The sequence below is a fragment of the Tauraco erythrolophus genome, chromosome 2, assembly GCF_009769465.1.
Source record: "Tauraco erythrolophus isolate bTauEry1 chromosome 2, bTauEry1.pri, whole genome shotgun sequence".
Taxonomy (NCBI): domain Eukaryota; kingdom Metazoa; phylum Chordata; class Aves; order Musophagiformes; family Musophagidae; genus Tauraco; species Tauraco erythrolophus.
In genome coordinates, this window is record NC_141466.1 from 20982032 (window position 1) to 21003461 (window position 21430).

The window sequence follows — 21430 nt, forward strand, 5'->3', positions numbered from 1 at the left end:
AAAATGCCCCCACCCCCCACATTCGTGTTTTCACACAAATCCCGATTTTGGCATATTACTTTATTGTGGAGACATCTTCTGTGTACTGGATGGCTTATGCAAATTAACCAAATGTCCTACAAATTAGTCTTGAAATGCCTGGGATAATGAGCTGCTTGCATGGTGAGCAGTGCACAGTATTCAAAGAAGGACTCTTTCTTTACAGGCTAGGAGAGCAGAAGAACACTATAAATGTGCCCAGGCTGCACAACAAGGTGGGATACTCCACCAACATCATGTTTGTCATCCCAAAAGGCAATGCTGACTGACTAGAATTGAAGAATGCCATGCTACAAGATACCTAAAAATTGAAAACCCCAGTAATTTGCTGGTAGGCAGACAATGTGCCCCAGCTACCGCAGCCCAAGCCTGCAGATCTTAGCTGACTTGGCCAGCACACCAGTTGCAGACTGGGTTTTCCTCCCTGCATGATTTGGATTTTCGCTGAAGGCTTTTTGACATGTAGTATGTATGTGAATGATACTGTATACAGTGCTTTCTTTTGGAGATGTCCATCTGCCTACCAAAAGTCATACCTCCCTCATGTTCCTCACCTGAGGATGGAGGGAATGCTTCTAAACTACACTCCAGTTGTATTTTTAAAACAAAGGTTTTATGTCAGTCGCTACTTTCTTGTGAAGTGTATATTTAAGAGCAAGCTTTACGTACAAAGGGCTGGTTCTCTTCTCCTGACTTGGGCGGTGCTGTCAGGTAAATGGTAGTAAATCAGATGACAAATCAAAACTACACCACTTGCTTTTGGTGTGTGCTTAATTGTTATTCCACCTCTAATAATTACACCCATATTGAACCTGTGTGTGGGCACCTTCACTTGCAACATCTTAATAATTAAATGACATTAGCGTTCAGAAGCAGGTATGTGAGAGAGAACATGCTATTAGCCCTACTGCCTTAGGGATGCCTTTACCTCACATTCCTTTGTTTCATTATTGTCACAGAACTAAAGTGGGGAAGGTGAGGGAAAGAGGCTGGACAACAGGGATGAAAACTGGAGATGAGTTTTACAAACAGAGCGATGCCTTGCCTCCCTCCCTCCTTCTGATACTTCCAAGGGCCCCGCATTTTCTGCTAAGGACCCTCAAAGGAACCATTTATCTCTTTGTCCTGCAATAACCACCCGCCGTACTCCCGAGTACCCTGCCCTGGAAACTTCTCTGTCGCTATTCTCCGATAGCATAGGAAGCTCCTCAAAGCACACGGGACTGCTATGCAAACGGTAACAGAGCCGGCTCTCTGCTATCAGTGCTACTCGGACACAGCAAGGTGGCGGAGCGTGAGCTTCGCGCTGACCGCAGCTGCCCTGGCTCAGCGGCGCTTTATCCCAGCTGACGATTGCGCAGACAAAAGGTATGAGGCAAAGGCAAGGCAAGCAGAGGCAACCCATCGTCACAATGCACACACAGAGAGCTCGGAAGTGCCATTATGCCCATTTCATAAACGGGGAGCAGAGACAAAGAGAGATAAAGTGACTGGCCACGGTCACAGGGAATATCTGCAAACAGAGCTGAGGAGTGAACAGACGCCTCATTACAGACTCATCTAATACCAGGTTTTTAGATGCTAAAACTCACATTTATTACATCTGAGCCTTACAACGTTTTAGGGAAGGGGGCTTCTACAGCTAACAGAACTGAGGAGCCAAATCTATGGGAACTTTGAAAACAAGTGAGGATGTCAAAAACAAGTGAAGTGATTTATCATGGAACTGGGGAAGAACACAATTAAATGGAGAAAGACACATATTCAGAAGGCAAAGAGAGACCTGAGGAAAAAAGTTGCAAAGAGCAGAAAACCAAAAACAAAGGATAAAAATAAATATGGAATAACAGCAGATACACTTAGGTGAAAACAGCTTAGCTGGAGTGCCACAGGGACGATCCCTGCTCACTGGCAGCTTTCAACACACACGCACCAGCTTGTACACGAATTCTGGATGGAGGAGCGTGCTCGTGCTGGGGCCCATCACAAGAGGAGCAGCCCAAGGGTACCCAGGCAGGCTCCCAGCGCAGGGTAACCCAGGCAGTGAGGCGCAGCAGCCGTGCCCCCTGCTGCGCTCCGCTCTCTCCCTGCTCAGCGTCTGCAGCGAGTGTAACGTTAGCAGCAGCTGTTTCAATAATGTTTAAAACCTTCCTGCCCTCCTTTTCAGAGCTCCAACATGTAGATTCGAATCCCTGGACATTCGCAAGCAATTATTTTCTAATGATGCTAGAAGCAAAGCTTCCAGTCCTGTAGCTTCAAAAAACCTGCCCAGCCGTGCTCTGCTGTTGACCCTTTTCAAGACCTAAATATAAGGAGATCCTTTAAATAAGATAATTGGCCAAGTACGATGCTGGTGTAAGCGAGGGCCTTTTACCAGAGGTGACACAGGCCCCCTCTAAGCTGGAGAGAAACTGCAGAACTCATCCTTGCTGGTTTGCCCCCTGCGTTCAAAAGCTTCTCTGATGCTTGCTTCTCTCCTGATATTGTGTGATTTTATTCATGTGCATCCCAGTGTTAGGTTTCCCAGTGGATGCGCTTAGCTGTACAAACTGTGCCAAGTGAGCTTACTGGAATGGCAATGTTGTGCCGGAGATGGTACTTCTGCAAGGGCAGCCCCGAATTCCTATTTTCCACTGTTGCATGAGAACTAGCCTATCACGCCCTATAAAATATAAATGTTTTGTGGCCTTGCAGATAAGCTAGATAGACAGCCGATCCATCATCCTGACTCTGCATCACCACCACAGTGAAGGGATACGGAGGTGAAGCTGATGGCTTCTGCACAACAAACAAACAAGCACAGAGACAGTGTGTTGCTCATTTCAATGTGCAAAGCTGACCTGTTTAAATATGAATATGTTGCTTATAGCCAGATTTTAGTGACAGCAGCCCTGTGGCATCTATCACTGTTGCAATTTTGCTAAAAATAGTTGTCTCTGGATTTTTTCAGATGCCACATCTGCAGGTAGTTTTTTGCTCCCTCCACCCCATCTCTAACCATTACTGTTTCCTCCAACCTCTAGGGTTATATCGTGCTTAGGAAGATACTAACCACACAGGGTTCGCATGGTGTCACAAAAACTGAAATCTCGTCCCTATCCTCACCAAAAGTCTATGCCCTTTTCTCTCTCCTCGCTCTCTTTCTCTTTCATGCTTACAGGCAGGAGTGCCAGGCATAGTTTCAAAATGCCCCCAACGTCTGCACCGGAGTGAGGTTGTGTAAAGGGAGCACACGATGTTGAGACTGTGGAGCAGCTTCTCTTAGACCAGATCACAAACACTCACTGTGTCTCCATTTACAGAAAAGTGAGCAGATTTTCATAGATTCATAGATTTCTAGGTTAGAGAAGACCTTAGAGATCATCCAGTCCAACCGTTCCTAATCCCCCATTAACCATATCCCTAAGTAGTTCATCCACCCTTTTCTTAAACACATCCAGGGATGGGGACTCAACCACCTCCCTGGGCCCCTTTCTCTTCCTCCTCCAGCCTACAGCACGTTACTGATATACTTTAGAAACGAAGCACCGGCTGGAGGAACTATTAGATCTTTTCCAATTCTAGCTTTTCACTGCATATATACGCAGATGAAGCACTTGTCTCAAATTCAGGGTGACCTGCTCTGAGTCAGGCTCCTCCCAGAGCCACACCAGAGTGCTGTGTTTACAGCTATAAAAGGAGCAAACCCCACCCAGGAAACAAGCAGCAGTGAGAAAACATACAATGTGAAATCTAAACAATCCTGATTCCCTCTGAGTGCTGCTATCCAGGTACCCTCCAAACCCCTTTCTAAGACAGAGCCTGCGCAGAGCTCCTGGAGGATCAACAAGGTCCAGTCTATTTTGGATTTGCCCTCTTTGCAGTTTTCTAACCCTGAGGGCACAGGGAGGTGCCCATGCCTGCAGCAGCTCATACCTCTGGCATGGGTACGTGCATTCATCCAGATGGATTTTGAGCAGGACTAGGGCTTTGCACACCAGGGATGTGGCTACCTCCGTGACACTCCAGCTATGGCAGTGCACCGTGGTTATCAATGTGCACCAGTCTGACATTCAAAAAGTGGCTCTGAAATAAAGGCAGATTTCCCAGGCCACGCAGGATTTTGCTAGCTTGGCACCTAGGACCCTGCAGACAGCCAGCACAGACCACGAACTGCAGCGCCCCGTCAGTCTGCGGAAATTCAAAAAGACATTTCCACTTTGCTCGCGATTGTACCTGCACTAGTGACAACCCTCGATGTTTTTACAGCAGAGCTATTTTCTCCACTGTATTAATCCAGATTTGCTTTTAGCGGGTTTTTCTAACAGCACAGGGAGGGGAAAGCGGGCCAAACTCGTTTACATGACGGGCCTCCTCCCAGCACTCACACTGACTCAGCTGAGCTGGAGGCAAACAGCGGTGGGATTGACAGTAAATTCGATGGAGGCGAGCAGAGCCTGCTTTCCAAGCGTGCAAGCACGGTACTGCAGCTCACCCAAGGAGGCTGCTGCGGTCCGGTCGGTCCCTACCCTCCTGGCTGAGCGTGCGGCGGCCACAGAGGGACAGCAGCTCGGGGGACACCAAAGGGACGCATCTCACCAGGCCGGCGTTGGAGAGAAAAGCCCTCTGCTCCTGGATGGAAAGAAGCCACCATTTCTGTCACTGCTGCTGTGTGGTGACTTAGGGCAGCTGAGGTTTCAGCGAGGTCCCCAAGGAAGGATTCTGATAACAACAAAGGCAAATATCTGCATTTATGTAGGGGTAATGTCAGCAGACAGCCCTCTGGTTATGTCCTTTCACCGACCACAGTGATCTCGAGCTAATCTGGTTCAAACCTTGGACAGCTTGCACCAATCCAGGCCTTGGCCGTGCCTCGCTGCTGGGGAGACTTTCGGCCCGAGTTTGTCGCTGTGGAAAAAGGGATCTAAGCTGGACTGCCGGGCTGCTCAAGCACATCAGCTATAACCTCTCAGTAATGCACGATGGTGTGGTGATGAAGAAGGGTGACAGCACAGACCCCTGTGGCAATACACTGAGCACACCCATGGGGGAGAAAAGCACTTGCTCAACACAGCTTCCTGTGATCTCCCGAAAGGTAGGAATAGGATATGTGTGAGAGAAGACTGGACACATTTTCCAGGCCCTGCACAGCCCTGTGCCTGTAAGGGTGTGCGTGCTCCTGCGGAGGACGTGCTCCTCCCAGGGCACATGCTCTGACAGGGGCATGGTGTGAGTGGAGTCTCACCGGCGTGCTTTTCTTGATGGCACTCTGCACTTCAATTTAAAGAAGAGACCGGATCCTGAAGGATCCGGCAATTCGCGTGAGATACGGTCCAGAGATTTATTAAAACAAATAGTGAAAAACCAACTGATAAGAGAAGCATTTACTGTTTCTCTCTACTGAGTGAATCTCTCAGCTCTGTAATATTTTAGTTTCCAGCATCCTCCAGCCCTTATGCCTTGGTGATGGGCCAGCGCTGTAACACGATCCACCGGCACAACATCCCAGTGCTATCTTCCGGCATTACATAAACCTACGTTTGGGCCAGATTCTCACCCGCTTGAGACTCCTTTGCACCACTCTGGCAGCAGAAGAAAGGGGCCACGGGAGTACCTTACATGCACAGCACCCTTTTGAGACTTCTTCCTGGTGCCAGAGTGACGTAAGGGCATCCCTGGTTTGAGCCAGAATCTGGTCCTTTGCTTAACATGTTTAACAAATGAAGCTGCTGTTTGAATCCCGAAGACAGAGAGAGGGTGAGTACGGAGTGAGCACCGAGAGCCTTTCCCTTGCCAGCCAGGAATCCATGTTGTTAGAAAGTGGAAATATATGGGGTGTGTTAGCTTCCTAACCACAAAAAAAATCTCTCAGAAAACGACTGTTTCCTGTCTTGACTAAGGAAATGTTAATTTCAGTGGAATGTGCAGTAAGGTTCATTCAGGACTGGCCACAGGTGGTCAATTACTCCTCTGCCTGTCTAGAAGAAGCGTGTTTATTCCTCATAATAAAAGTATTAGTACAATACAGAGTTTATTGCTCAATTAGGAAAGTGACATGCAAAGAGTTACAGCTTCTTGTGGGGAATACAGCTCGAAACAAATTTTTGCAGCTAGAAATGAAGTTTTGCAGCTGAATGAAATATCACCCACCAGACACACAAACCTACACAATTTAAAGCTGACTGACAGGTATTTTAGGACTCATATTTAACTAGCCTGTACAACTGAATATTGTATTTTATTGTAAAGCTCTAGACTCTAATTGTGTTTCTTTCTCTATTTAAAACATTTTTAATCAATTGCTCAGGCACTGATCAAAAAAAAAAGCACAGAATTGCATTTTGGTTGGGAGCATAAACAAAGCTGTGCATTGAGCAGAATTTGAGAACGCTGTACACATGTGTGCTTTGATCACTTTGTGGGATCCACACTCACTGCTCTGCTTGCTTCAGTTACTATGCATTGCGTGGGCAGTCAAATTGTTTTTAAGTATCTAAAAGTAAACCTTGGAACCTGTTTTCTCCTATCGTGTCAGATAATAATTCATAATAAATGAACTTCTCTGCAAATACCAAGGGTGCTGTTGTTAGCTACTTGGATTATAACACAGTGTTAAATAATAGATATCGTTTCGCACTTCTAACATTTTAATCTCAATCTCAAATTGCACACAAGCGCAATTAAATAACAGCATCCCCATTTCAAAACTGGGGACCAGACATCTAAAGTGATGTCACAAAGACAAAGTGAGCAGATACTCAACTTCAAGCATACAAGCAGTTCCTCTCCTTGAATTGAATGGCTCTACATGCAAGCTTAAAGATGGACAGATGCAGAAATATGCAGTTCTGCTGATGACTGTAGCTATTGAAAACATAGGTGTCACATGGAAGGTAATTATCTAGTTAACAAACAGATATAGGCACATCTAAAGGTGGTTTAACCAATCCTAAATCGGCACTTAATTATTTTGAGTAAATCATGCTCTAGAAGTGCTTGCCGAACTCTGCTAGCTATCAATGGGACCTAGACAGAGATCTCAGCCTGGATGTCAATACTGAGATGCCACAGCTCAGGGACATGAACCGAACCGTGCCCTAAATCAAAGGGTGCCATGGAACTGGGAAGAAACGTGACACAGGTGAAAACCAGAGTGAAACGTGGACCCAGCTGAAGCTCAGACTGAAACATCCATTGCCTCAACTGGAAGTGCAATGAGAACAACATTTGACCACCTGAATCCCACAGGAGTGTTATCCTGAGGGGTATCAAGCACAAGGAGACATGCACGGTCCTTAAAAAGAGAAGTAACCTCTGACACGTTGAAGGTTTCACTGAAGCAGCTAATGCTAGTTTGGTGTGAGGGGTACAGCACAGAAATAATTCAGATTGCTATGAGCAAAATGGAGCCTGCTTGTAAAGAACAGCGGTGCTCAAGACATTGCTGCACGTTACTCTGCACGTACACCCACCTGAAAGACCTCAGTCTGCAAATGAAAGCATGAACAAAAAACTTCGCGTAGGGAAGCAGACGCTTCTTCCCAGAGAGAGAGACAACAGCACATCAAAATCACACTGTGCAAGACAACATTTATAAAAACGTTGACAGATATCATCCCCCGTTTGACTTACGGAGCCATCAAAAGCTCACTTCCACGGAGCATTTTTGGACCCTTTAGTTGACTAAATCACCAATTTAGAATCTGTCAGACTTCATTATGCAGATTAAGAGTCTCTCCTTGGTTTCATTTGTTATGCATTAATAAGAGAGCATTGGTGACTGTATCCTCTCGCACAACCAAAGCCCTTCTGCCATTACATAGTAAATTTTGTTCTTTCTAGCCTTCAAAAAACACCCCAACACAACAGCAACAGGGCTTAGTTGCTATGCAAAGACTTAGAGCCGCTGCATAGGGATAAGTTCCAGAGTTTGGTTTGATTCGAACCGAGCCAGCCAAATTACGCCTGGATGTGATTTGACGAGGTTTCCTCTCATCTACAGGTGAAGAGTGTGCTCAGTCCAGACCGGCCCCGGGATCCCCACAACCTTGTGCGATCCCAATGCGCGTTTACTGCCTTCCAGCTCGATGCCTGGTGCAGTTAAAACACTCAGTACCAACAGGCAGATTTATTATGAATGCTGGTAGGGATCTTTTTTTCTCTCTCATTGACTAGATGTGACTCAAAAAGTTAATGGTAATTGCTCTCATCTTCATTTAGCAATGAAAGAGAGAGAGAGAAATGGGAGCAATTTGCAGATCTGAGAACAGGTCATTACAGGTGTGTTATATTAGTGTATTCATGAGCCCCCTGGGACAGCCATGCTGCGATATCCAATAACTTTCTTAATGTGTAATTACACACCATTGGACTATAATTGATTAATTGAAAAGAGAATGTAGGCAGATGCTAGGCCAAGGCTGCTGCTGCTCATTAAATGAATATGTCCTTGCTTCTTTTTAATAAGTTAAGTGAGCTACTCAAAAGCAATTAAGTGAGAACTAAAATTCATTAAATTTTAAGTAATTATTGGTATTAAATTCTATAATAAAATGCAGGATTTATATTTTGTTGTTTTTTTTCTTATCCCGAAAGCAATATAATACATGTCACTGCTGAGATGGAAAAATGGTATCTGCTACAGATAGCAGTGAGCAGTGAGATACGTGCTCCTTGCAGAGAGATCTTCTTTGGTGTGCCTTCAAATAACTGCATAATGTTATCTGCCCTCCCAAGACATCATTCCTGGAAGCCCTGTACAATCCTAGAGATTCCCAAAGAGAGGGGGCCACACGCTCAATATCCCAGAGCACCCCCTAGCCTCCCTGCAGTCCAGCTGAACGGTGGCCAGGCTCTTCTCAACCCTCCTTGCTAAGGGCTGGATCTTAACTCTGAGAAATAAAAAGATAACAGGCTCCTACTTTTCAAAATCCCCCTCTCTTACTACTGCATGTCAACTCTTAAAGGGGCCAAAGCCTTCGAACTCTTTCCTTTTTAATGAGGAGGACAACGCGTGCAGCAAGATGAGGCATAAGCCAACTGCACCGTTACAGAAAGCCACATGGTTTTATGTAGCATCTTTTCAGACCTGACAAAACCCGTCCTCATTAAGACCCTACATGAGTGAGGGTCAGAGGTGCAGAAGGACCCAAGCACCAGGGGACTGAAGCCAGTTTTATGGCCTGACCCTCGGCTGCAGGTACGGCCGTGGTGAGATGTGGCGCAAGGGACGGCTCCTCCCAGGTAGCTGCCAGGGGGCCCCGCGGGCCGAACTGAGTCATTCATCAGCATCTCCTGCACAGAACCCAAGAAGAAAATATTTATAGCTCTGGGTGATGACTTTGGAAATTTTATTTCCAATTTATGTGAAAGGAAATCCGATGAATTTTATTTCACCGCACTTCACTTCCTTTGGAACAAGGCATATCTTTATTCTTTAACATTCTATAAAAACTGTCTGAATTTTATTTAATAGGTTATGAATGCCAGTTTCATAAAGAAAAGCCACGATTCACAACTGGTTTTCTTTCCAAGGGATACAAACTTGCGCTTTTTTTTTTTTTTTTTTTTTTTTCAGTTTTATAGAGATCTGGGTGGGGGACGGCAGGCAATCTTTTCCGGACTTTTTTACTTTAAATTTTATTGAAATCATTATTAAGAAGTAGCCTGCTAAAAAATGCATTTCAGCTAATGGTTTCTTAACTTTTTACTTTTTAAAATTCCCAGTCAAAAAAAAGATTGGTATTTTTTTAAAATCATTTTCGAAAAAGCAGTTTCTCAATGAGACCATGTTTAATATGAAAATTATAACTTCAGTAAACACATTGAATGAGGAAAGCAAAGAGTAAAACCAGAGTAACACAACACAGTATTGCAGTGAGGACAAATTAAGGTTGGAGAAATTATTCAGAGGTCACCAGTAATTGCACATTTATTAATAAAATTTTAATGCTTGTTCTGAGAAGGAAGATGACAGAATTGGAGCTGTAATGGGATTTTAATTATTTTCCTTTTTAACAAATACATTTTGCTTCCCTTCCGTAATAATAATGGTGATGTTAAAACTTAGAAAATATGCCTCCTTCTGAGGAAAGACAGGCTTGTGCTCACAAAGTGTCAAGTGTCACATCCTAAAATAATGCCCCTGTACTGGTATGAAGGAAAATGCTAAACTAGAGACACTGGGGCGAAGTTTCTTGCTATTTCTAGCGTACCCAAGGCGAGTGCTGCAGGAAAGGGGATATGACTTGCTCTTGGCTCTGGGAGGCCAAACACCCACCATCGGTAGCCATGGTCCTTCCCAAATCTGCCTCATTCCCATTGCCCGTATTCCCATGCTGCGTGCCCGTCTCACTGTCACATCTTTACTCCATCTCTTTAGCTCCCTGAATTGTCTTCCTTAACTCAGCTCACTGGATTGAAAAGGTCTCTCACTAACCCAAAGTTATAAAAGGAGCGAGGTTTGGGTCTTACTTCCAGTAGAACTGCTATCTCCGACTTGCTACGACAGGGTTGTATTTTCTATAAGCTCCTACAGCTGGTTTCTGATTGCAGCCTTCAGCTTAAATACTATTAATAAAGATCATGTTTTCTATATTTCAAATTAGCTGTTAGCTGGCCTACAGTGATTTTTGGTCAGAGAGGGACAAGATGTCTCAAAGCAGTTGCTCATCTTTTCTTGTCTACAGAATACAGAGTGTCATTCAGACCTCACTTGAAATTAACAGGAGGGACCCTATCGATTTTACTGGGCTTTGGATCAGACGTTGAGGAGTCCTAAACACGGTGTGAGTCAAGAAAAAAAAGTGTATTTCTTTAGCAGGATGGTAGTGCAGGACAGGCAAGGGGAACAGAAGGCCTGAAAGACCAAAGAAATATCTCAAAACCCTGAGAAGGTCTGTTGTGCCCCAGGAACAGGACCCAAACCTCTCAGGTCCAGCCCATGCTGCTGTAAAGCGAGCGACAGCCTTCACTACCATTATGGGGTAGAAAAACATAAAATTGAAAAGCAGGGCAAGAAGAACACAGCCCATGCACTGGACAAGACAGTGGATGCGTTTGTTCTGAAACAGTAAATAGATGTGCGTAGACAGGCACGAAGCCTATCATTTCCCAGGGATGGCGTATCGCCGGCAGGCTGCAGCTCTCTATTTGGTCCTGCGTTATCCCGGCGAGATGCCTATCAGGCTGCAGCTGCCGAGACAGCCAGCGCCCCGTGGGTGCCTGCCCACGCAGGCAGGCAGCGGGCAGGAAGGGTCAGCCGGAGCCGGGTGTCGGAGCTTCCCTCTTCCCCCTGGGCTGCAAATCTGCCCGTGAGCTGAGCACTGCCTTTTTTCAGTGCATTCACCCGATGCCCGTGGACTTCAACGGTCTTTAGGAGCGTGCGGAAGGTGAACACCACAGAGCCCTTCGTTCAGCCTGGTAGCAATTAAGGACCGAAAAAACTTCACGATAATTTTGCCTGGTTTGTTGCCCTTGCTTGAAAAGAAACAGAATGCAAGTTTTTTGGTGGCGTTTCGGAGAGGTTCTTTTTTATATATTCTGCTATAACTCACGAACAATTTAGTTTTTGAAAATGAAATGTTACAGGCGATTAGTCTACGGTATGACCTAAGCCCCACTGTTATTTCAGTCACAAGAAAGGTTGAATTTCATGTGGCCAAGATTACTGAGGTTTTAAGAACATCAGTATCAATTCTCTGCTACAATTGCTTTTCTCAATATTTTTGTTCCAGAGCGATAACTGCCATTCTGACAGCTCTCTGTGCCTGATCCAAAGTCCCTGAAACCAATGGCAGGCTCTCCGTCGGCTGCTACGGGTTTTTGCACGGACATTTGCTCGAATCACCGTGTACGCCACGGTGCAGCTGATGGAGCAGTATCGGTTGCTCTCAGACTGCGGTGGCAAAATGAGCAAGAAACTGATGAAATCCATCAGTAAACCACCAAAAAAGCAGCACCAGCGGTGGGATGCAGCCAACGTCGAGTGATGCTGAAGCAGAGGTAGGCACTACCATGGAGGTTTTAACTCTCAGCAGGCTTGGGACCAGTAGCTCTACAACCTGGAGCTTCACAGGGTGTCACAGGTCATCACAGGTCTCATCCCTCTCTCCCTTCCTGCCTCTCCAGCGTGGCAAAATCACCTTCTGATTGTGAGGTTGGTACATTAAAGGCTAGTTGTTGCCCTGCACCCCTCAGAGCTGCTAGGCGGCGGTCCCGCTCCAGCGTTCCGGTTGAAACCTCTGCACGTCCCAAAGGCCGGGACAGGATGAAGGAAGCGCTCTCCCTCTGCCACTTCGCACCTGATGGGGGGAAGGGAGAGCCAGGAGAGCTGCAAGGGGAAGAGCCTTTGCTTTCTCTCTCCTCTCTGCTAAGAATAAGGAGGCAGCATGGGAGACAAAAAGGGTGGAAAGGCAAGAGAGGGGATGAGCAAAGCTATTTCCCCCTAACTCAGTCCTCCTTTGAAGGCACTGTGATTACAAATGGACTGAGAGGTATTTTCTTTCAACGCTGAAGCGCTAACAGGCAGCGGTTTTGCTTGACGCTGGGGCACAGGAAACAGGTTAGGTACCTTAAAAAAAGAGATCCAGACCTCACTTTCTGAAACCAAAACTCTCATGACCTCCATAGGATACCAATAAATTACATTTAACTTGACTACAACTACAAAACCTACTGGCCTCATCTGATCACAATATTCTTGGTGCTTTTTAAAATCTGTCTTGTAGGTATGAAATCTTTCCCACGTTCCAGTACCATAACGCTGAGGTTAACCTGCCTGCATCCTCGCTGCGCTGTCCGGACGCCCGATGTGTGCCATCCTTCCTGACCCTGCCTCTAGTGCTGGAACAGCAGAGCAAAGCGACATGACTCCAAGCAAAGCATCAGGGGTGGCTCTGGCTTCTTTCAGCCATGCCATAGCCTCCCCAAAGGCCTTTTGCTTGTAGGAGAACGTTTCACATTTCATGTTCCATGTTTTCTCTGCCTCTTTTTGTTAGTGATTAAAGATAACTGGCTGTAGGTGAGTTTGCATTAAATCCAATAACAAGCATGTTTTATTTTACATCTTTTAGGTAACAGCTTCCAAACACCAGGACTACCTCCGAATCCATCGCATACTAAAGTCAAGAATTTCTCCTCCCAGAGCAGAACTACTAGGAGCACGCTATTTGATTTCAAAGAGAAAAAGATCATAATTTTACTGCAGGAAAGCTGTGGATAACAGCTGGGTGTGGGACTGGAAGTGATTTTTTTTCCGGGTGTTTATGTTTTGTGTCGTTATTTGTTTGCTTTACATATAATCCCATAACGGTGGGTGGTACTCAGATCATCTCCATAAACAAATGAACTGGAAAGCAACCTGGCGTTTAATTTCCTTAACCCATCAAACCCTCCTTTGCTCATAGAGCAGCACGACAATCTGAAACCTTGACTTGATATTCTGGGTAACTGGAAGGAGTAGGGGGAGAGGGGAAGGATGAACTGTTGGGTTTTCTTTCCCACTTTTGTTAAAAGGCATCCAAGCATGGCTCTTCCTACCCTGACTAACCTGGGTAGGTGCCAGATGGATTTTTCCTTTCTCTAGGCAATGGCTCAGGAATTTCAGTCCGCTAGAGCCAAGGCTGTGAGCTTTTCACTGGCCTTTTCACTCTAGCCTACCCTTTCTCTGCAGTTAATCCCATCTCTCTTGCCACATCCACTATTAGCTGGACTCTACTGCTCCTTGACAATCAGCTTCCAGAGGGCTAAATTCTGCCTTTTCCTTCTGGAAACAAAGTGATGTGCCTAAAAGAAAAGCTTCCAGACATTTGTGGAATAAGAAATTAAAATCCTGAGGTAGTAAAGTGGGCGGCTGGCCAAGACAGCATGCTGGCTTGGCTCTTTAAAAATAAATTTGTTTTATGTGGTTCCCAGTATTTATCATGGGCAGCTAAACTTAAGAAAACGATTTGCAAAAACACTGAAAAGTTCACAAGGAAAATTTGATGTCCTCATTGACTAGAGCATCTTAACTATTGTATTTTCTGTGCTTTGCAATGAACAGCATGACATAACATACCTGGATTTAATGCGGAAACGAATACCCTAACCTAATCCCGTAACTGCACAATGGTTTTCCATACCAACCAAAATCTTTACTTGTCCCTGCTTTTCATCATGCGCACAACTACCATAAGCACTCAGAGGTTTCTTTTGCCTAAATTACACCTCTTTCTTCCTCCTGTTTCCTATCAAGCTCCTCACTAACGAAAACATCTCCTCTTCTGAGGAGTAAGCAACGAAGAAAGCACACAATTGGTAATACTCTATGTTCCTGTGCTTTCAAATCTCTCCAAGTACTGAGAAGTTAAAGCTCATCGTGCGTGCCTGTGACCTGGGATGCTGAAATTCAGCCGGTGTAGCGGGGCTCTTTTGGGAGAGCCCTGGCATACAGACCCAGCAGCAACACCCCAGCCCCTGCATCCTGCCCAGCAGCACCCCTCGAGAACGAGCATCTCCCCAACAGAGAAGCCTGTGCTCGCCGGAACAAACCTTGCTGGAAAATGGCAGCTGAACCCTAAAGCAAAGAAAGCACTTTTGAGCCAAAGCCTCCAGTTTCGCCTGACAGGCTATTACAGTGCTTAACTCTCAACTGCACTGAGAAAACTCCAAGGATTTCCTGATTCTCAAAAGCATAAACAAGTTTCAGTTTCTCTTTCATTTAAAAAAATCTCAGCTCTTCACTCAGCCAGCATTTGACTTGCACTGTTAGACTCTGGGTAGTTTGTACCGTTGGGAAAATATTTTTTTAGTGGAAGCAGCTGTCCCCACTCTTTCCTTTCTTCGCCCCCCCCCCCTCCCTCCCCCGCCAAGGAAATAATTCCTAGCACAAACATAGAAATATTGACTAGCCTTTTGGAGAAAGATGCTGTCTTAATGGCCAGTTCCTGTGAAATTCGCTTTACTCTCAAGCGCATTTTAATATAGCATTGTTTCCCAAAAGTAAAAATATAGAAGGAAAACCAATCCCTCTCTGTGAAACATGTAGCGTCTTCGACAAATAATAACACTAGTTCCCTCCCCACCAAAGCCTCGGCCCAGCATCATATTTTCACTGAAAGTTCCTAAAATACATCTTTAAAGATAGCAGAGGTACATATTCATTATTTGTCTACTTTTTTTTTCCACATACAAATTGAGTACAGATTGCATCACTGCCAATTTTGTTTCCAATAGCACAGGAAAATAAAACTATGACAAATTGCTTTTATTACTTCCTTAAACAAGAACTGAAACTTGTCCAAAAAAGCACATGAAAGTCTAACTTGGATGACTTGAGCTATTGCCAGGTACAGAAGTAATATAATAAAGCAAAAACTTAAATGCATATTAATAGAGGAATAATTAACTGGGCATTAAAAGAATACTTGATTTTAATAGCACAAAGGGGGTTAATTGGTTCATTGATTGCTTGCACTAAAAATAAAGCAGATCTTCAATTGAGATAATACATGACTTATTTTATATCACGTTGCCTCCCAACTCTAGTCCTCAACTCCTCCAACACTGAGAAGCCCTGTTGACTTCCAAAACATCTTGGTGCCCTGTGATGGTTCATCAGGCCTCATATGACCAGCGGCACAGTAATTAAGCATGGCCTTGAAGAAACAGTTTCACTTATTTGGTACAAGTATTGTGACTACACCAGGGAATCTCTTTTTGTGTTTGTCTAGTTTTCTCCCCTTAGGACGTAATGCTGCTGCCCCTGAAACCAACAGGAACTTTGCAAGGGGTTTAAGTGGAAGCAAGATCTTTTTGCTGGGGAGAATTACACCGGGAATGCACTGACCCTTCTGAGTGACACCTGTGGCTCTAAAAAGTGTCATCATTACCTAACTGAGGGGCTGGCTCAGCACAGGAGACACCTGGAGGGTAGGTGACCCTATAAGCCCACTAGTGCAGCTGAGGCAAAGATGTTCTGTGCTCCGGCCAGTTCTGGAAGAGGGGACTGCCCACCACCCCTGGGCTGCTGCCCTCCAATCTGAGCTCCTCTGATCAACTGCTTTAATCTGGGAGCTGGCTTCAGCACTGGGTTATGTCAGCTTGACAGCTTGCCTTGGCTGGACGTTGCACCTGGAAGACCAAGATCAGCATTTGGCCCCGCATCCTCTGTGGGGGAGGCAGACACGGGTTTAAATGCAGAGTAAAGGCAGCTTGCTCCTCCACCACCGCCCCCCTCTTCCATAGTTATAATGAGAAAAAAAGTGGTGGTGTTTCAAAATATAACCCCGTGTTCTGACTCTCCGCAAACGCTTCCATTTAGCCAAACGATACGTTTTACTTAAGTGCGGGCGAGCAGAAAGGCGAATGCAAGGGAGAGGGATCTACCAGTTCAGCTAAAACTCCCTTTTCAGAAGCCTTGCATGAATCTCTCTTAAATCTATTACAATTCATTCTCTGTTTACTTTAGGCAAACAGAAAAACTCATCGTGGAGCACTCATTTTCGCAAGCTAATCAAGAACATTAGGTCCCAACAGATTCATTTAATAGAAATATAATAGGCATTCCTGCTTGCTTTTAATCTTGCCTAGCTGCACATGCTAAAATGAACAGCGAATTAACCCTGCCTTAGAACCGAGATTCTTTCACAGCTGATATCATCTCTCTTACGGCTTATAAACACTCCAGGCTCCCTGTATGTGCTTTCCTGGCTTTCGCTCTTTCCCCGCAGCAGAGGAGAGGAGGAGAGGAGAGGAGTGGAGAGGAGTGGAGAGGAGTGGAGAGGAAAGGATGCTCCCGCCTGCATGCAGCTAGGAAGGGGAGGAAGGGGAGGAACAGGCGAGCTCTAAAGGCAGTACTGCGTGTCAGCAGAATGAAACATGGCACTGCCACCCGAAAACAAGGCAGAGTTAAAAGGTGGATGGGAGACTGAGTTTGGGGGCGCCTCGGAGGTGTGTGTGTGTGGCGGGGGGGGGTGTTCTCATGCATCATCAGCCACTCACTGCATGGCTCTGCCTGCTCTACCGTGCGAGACAAGGTAGTACGACAAGGCCATTCATGTGCTGCCATCAAATATAAGAGATTTTTCAAGCAATATGAGATCTTAAATTGTTCACGGATAGCAGAACTAGCATCAGAACGCTAAACAGGAAAAAAATAACCCACTATCATATTTCATAATGTATGTCATAATGAACAAAAGCCTTTCAAAAAAAAACGGTTTTCACTGTGCTAAAGTAACAATCTAGACTTGTTGTAAGTATATTATTCTTACAAGTAGTTCGCAGTTATTCTTGAAGGCAAGTCTTGGAGTTTCCTTAGCATAGTGCTGCTGGGGAAAATTTTCAGCATGTCCATCTTCATCTCTAGCCTGAAGGGAAATATAATGGCCTATTTAGGGACTTACAAATAATGGAAGGAAAAAAAAATAGCTAAAAGCATAACAGCTCAGATCATTAAAACAGACGGGAATCCCAAAATACAACATTATTTAAAAGTTTGTTTAAATACGCAGTACACCTTTTAGATACAAGAATTTGGGATGCTGTTTTCTTACATAGCTTAGGTTGAACATGCAAATTCATTGCATTGCAAATAATTAGAACAACAAAAGACAAACTCAAAATGAAATATTTGAGCTGGAAACTGTGAGTAACTCAGGGTTTCAATTTACTCTATTGCATTTTTCAGGATTACATTACATATGTACCCATTTAAACTTTTTGACATGCTTAAGCAATCCCCAGATAACGTACTTGCATTTTCAGTTTACAGCAAGGCCAGAAAAAATAAAGAAGTTTTCATACTCATAATTTACATGTAATACTATTATAGATAAATGGATTCCCCCTCCATGTTTAAGCGAAGCTTTGAAAGGAGCAATCATCTAGCGAGAACAATGATCCTTCAGTCAAACGCGGTCAAAATATTTAATGACGAAGATGCATTGAAAGTTACTGGTTATTTGGAACTACACTGTTAATTAAGAAAGCTGAAGTTTAAATGGAGACATTACCAGAGCCCATTAGCAATCCTGCTTGCATATAGTATTTTTCCCTTCTCATCTACAGCGTTTGCTGCTTTTGAGTTAAAGCAAAAGGGAGAAGCAGGTGAAAGGAGGAGTGTCAGCAATACACTCATTACACTGTTCATTTGGGTGACACTTGCACTCCGTTCCGCTCCGTCTCATCTGATCCCTGACTGTTCGCTCTCTCCCTCTCGCAGCCTCCCGAAATTCACAGCTGAGCTGTCTCCCTCACATATGGCTTGCATATAATTATGCACATTCCATTTTACACTGCATTAAAATGATGAGCTCCTGGCTCCCTGCCAACTTATTTAAATCAGCCCCTGCCCAAAGAAGACGAGGAGAGGAGGAGGGTAGAGGGGCGGGGGGGCAGCCGGAGGTGGGGGGCGAGGGGAGCAGGCGGAGGGAACCAGGCGAGGAGCAGGTAGTCCCGCTCCCCGTCTCTCCAGCTGCCCACCCCCGGGCGAGGGGGGGTCCAGGGACGCCCGCGTGCAACGCAGGCGCATCTCGGCGGCCGCGGCAGGGCTGGCGTATCGCCGTCCCCCCTCGCACGGCGTGAACTGCCTGTCGTCGTGTGTCACACTCCCGGCGCCCAGGCTTCTTCAGCGTTGGCAGTTATGAAAGATGTTTACACCTTGTAGGCTCTACGGCTTGTTTGCCTTCAAATAGGCTTCTGCCTCTCCTGGGGGAGAAGGGGTGGGAAACGAGGGGGGGCCGTGAGTTAACAGCACCGGGGATTTTTAGGAAAACATGAAGGAGTTGCACCCATGGAAAGCCTGTTGACTCCAGCAAGCTTCAATCTGGGCCTCTGCTTCTCTGGCATGGGGTGTGAGCGAACTCTGCCTAACAGAAAACACCATTTTAAAAAGTGCAAGATTTGTCTGAAAGCATGTTTGGAGCAGTACCTACGACTGATGATTATTACAAGAAGCGGGAAGTGGGAAATGAGTTTATTCTGTAGGTTTCCTAGCAGCTTATAGGTATTTTCTTTCACTGCCCTCAATAGCTGCAGGCTGGAAAATGTTTAAAATTTTTCTTTCAAACCACAAGGAAGAGGCAGAGCATTCCTAAGCACCTGAAATCACTTCTATATTGACAAAGGTTTAAATACACTCTTCCAATTATTACTTTGAAACTGAAACCTCTCTCACACAATAAATCTACCTCCCATGCTGCGTGGAATACGAAGCACAAATTTGACCGTGTTTTGTAAAAAAACCCCACGAGTTCTCATTTTTGAAAATGGACTTTGTCTTTTCCTCTCCTCCATGAAGGAATACTGAGCTGAAGCTCTCCCAGCTCATCTAGAAGACAACTGGGGGATGAATGCTTTAAAAATGCCTTGCACAAATAGAAACGGACCTGTCAGCTCGGGATCACAGGTGCCAACGGGATGCTCAGTGACAGAGCTAGCGAGACGTTGCGTGGGGCACAGGTGTTATGTAGGGCTCTGAATGCTATCGGTGCCCCCTGAAATTGTATCTTGGCACTATTCTAGACATTGCGCACGTGACGGCTGGCACATTGTAACCTGCCAGTGACCCTCTGGAGCGTTATCTCGGTGCACGCACACACCTTGTAAATGAAATGGATATCAGAGTGTTTGTAGCACATGTGTCAAAATATAGAGAAGAACCCCATCGACCTTGACCCACATACCAAAATTGCCATTTGCACAAAGGTTGTTCACCTCTGCTGACGGCAACATGCCCCTCCTCCTACTGATCCAAACGTGATTTTATTTAATTTTGGATGTCATCAAAAATTCCTAGTCTCAAAACCAGTTTAGCTATGTACTGCTATCATTTACTCAGGCAGCAAAAGTAAAGCTAGCTTAGCTAGCTGGTTTCCATTGTAAAAAATACCTATTTTCAGCAGTCAGGGCTACTTCCCCAGCTGCTTTACATGAATTCATTAATACCATCTTCCAGTTGTAAATCATTTGCAGAACGAAACACTGTTCTATTAAAAAAGTGGCTCAGAGTTTATCTTGCCACGGTAATCTTACGATATGCCTATATCTATACTGACTCACTCTCAATCACTGCTGCACACCAGTAAGCGACTGCCTCATCTCCCCAGCATCCGAACCTCACTCACAGCAGGTTGGCATCTACAGTTTCTCCATGAGGCCTGACTGCCATGGGATGTATTTCATGTGCTATTGTTTAAAAGAAAACAACGGCAAAAAACCCAAGCCAAAATTGTAATCTCTCTGATTTTTTAAAATGCTTTTAAACTGCTAAAATCATTATAGAAATGCTCTCATCAAAAAATGTACATCCAAGTGCCAGATGCGATTGATGGCATATATGCAGTATATGGTATAACCGCTCTCACAGCACATTTTGTTCCAGGACAAAAAAGGCTTCGGCTCGGGTTCTGAGGCCTGGGACCGTGGCGAGTGCTGCTAGTTTTATCAGCGCAGAACTGCTGCAACTTCACTGTGGCAGCACCTCTCCCGGGATTTACTGAATCTCCTAATTCAATAGCGTCTACTGGCAGGCAGCCGCCTTCCTGTCAGCTGCATGGGATCTGAGAGGGAAACCTGCCCATCGCCGGCCCGTGGGATGCCGGGCTGGACACTCGACAAAACTGGTGGTACTCGCACCGCCCCGGCTACTCCTGGCAGAAGGGAGCATGTTACCCATGGAGCAGCGCTGGCAAGGAAGGTCTAGCGAGCAAACTGCTGGCTTGGCTGTAAGGTCAGCCTGATGATGGGCTGCACAGGAAATCGTGCCCTTTAATTGCAGGTTAGATATCAGGAAACCCTTCTTAATGATAGGTGCAGCAAAGCGCTGGAGCAGATTGCCTAAGGAGACTGTCAAATCCCCATCACTGGAGTTTTTTAAGAGCAGATTAGGCAAACATCTGTCAGGAATGACATGCACAGAGTAGCTCCTGACGTGGGGAAGCTGGCTGGATGAGAACATCTCCTTTTCCAGGTCCCTTTCCTCTCTGCTTTCTACCACTGAGCTTTGAAGGAAAATGGCAGGAGGGCAAGGAAATAAAAAATAAAAAAATAAAAAAGAGCAGACAACAAGATCTGAAAGGACCTCTCTGAAAATAGCACAGCATTTGATGTTCAGAGATATGTGTACTCATTAATAAGTGCATGATGACAACTATCTTTGGCTCCACAAACTGTGCTATCTGTTCATAAGCCAGCCAGCCTATATTTGCAAAAGATGCCAATAGTTTGGAAACAGAGTATATATTAAGTCAAGATTCCTTTTTTTAACAAGACGGAGGAAGAACAATCTACAGCAGAATCTCCTCCTCTCCGAAATGCAGGGATATTTCTTTCTCCTTTTTCTCAGAGAAAAATTATCTTGATCCAGACAGGATTTCTCAGCTTCAGTGTAAGTCTTTTTATGCAGCCTTAGCCTTGGGAAAGGAAATCT

General features: G+C 45.2%; 1 protein-coding gene across 1 annotated transcript in view; it reads right to left on the reverse strand.

Annotated features, from left to right (window-relative positions):
- The window catches only part of SOBP (sine oculis binding protein homolog), a 99670-nt gene that overhangs the window by 17977 nt on the left and 60263 nt on the right, over positions 1-21430 (reverse strand). The window contains exon 5 of the mRNA XM_086608136.1: positions 17274-17369. Within this exon, the coding sequence (XP_086464262.1) occupies positions 17274-17369 (96 nt within the window). The remainder of the gene's footprint in view (positions 1-17273; positions 17370-21430) is intronic.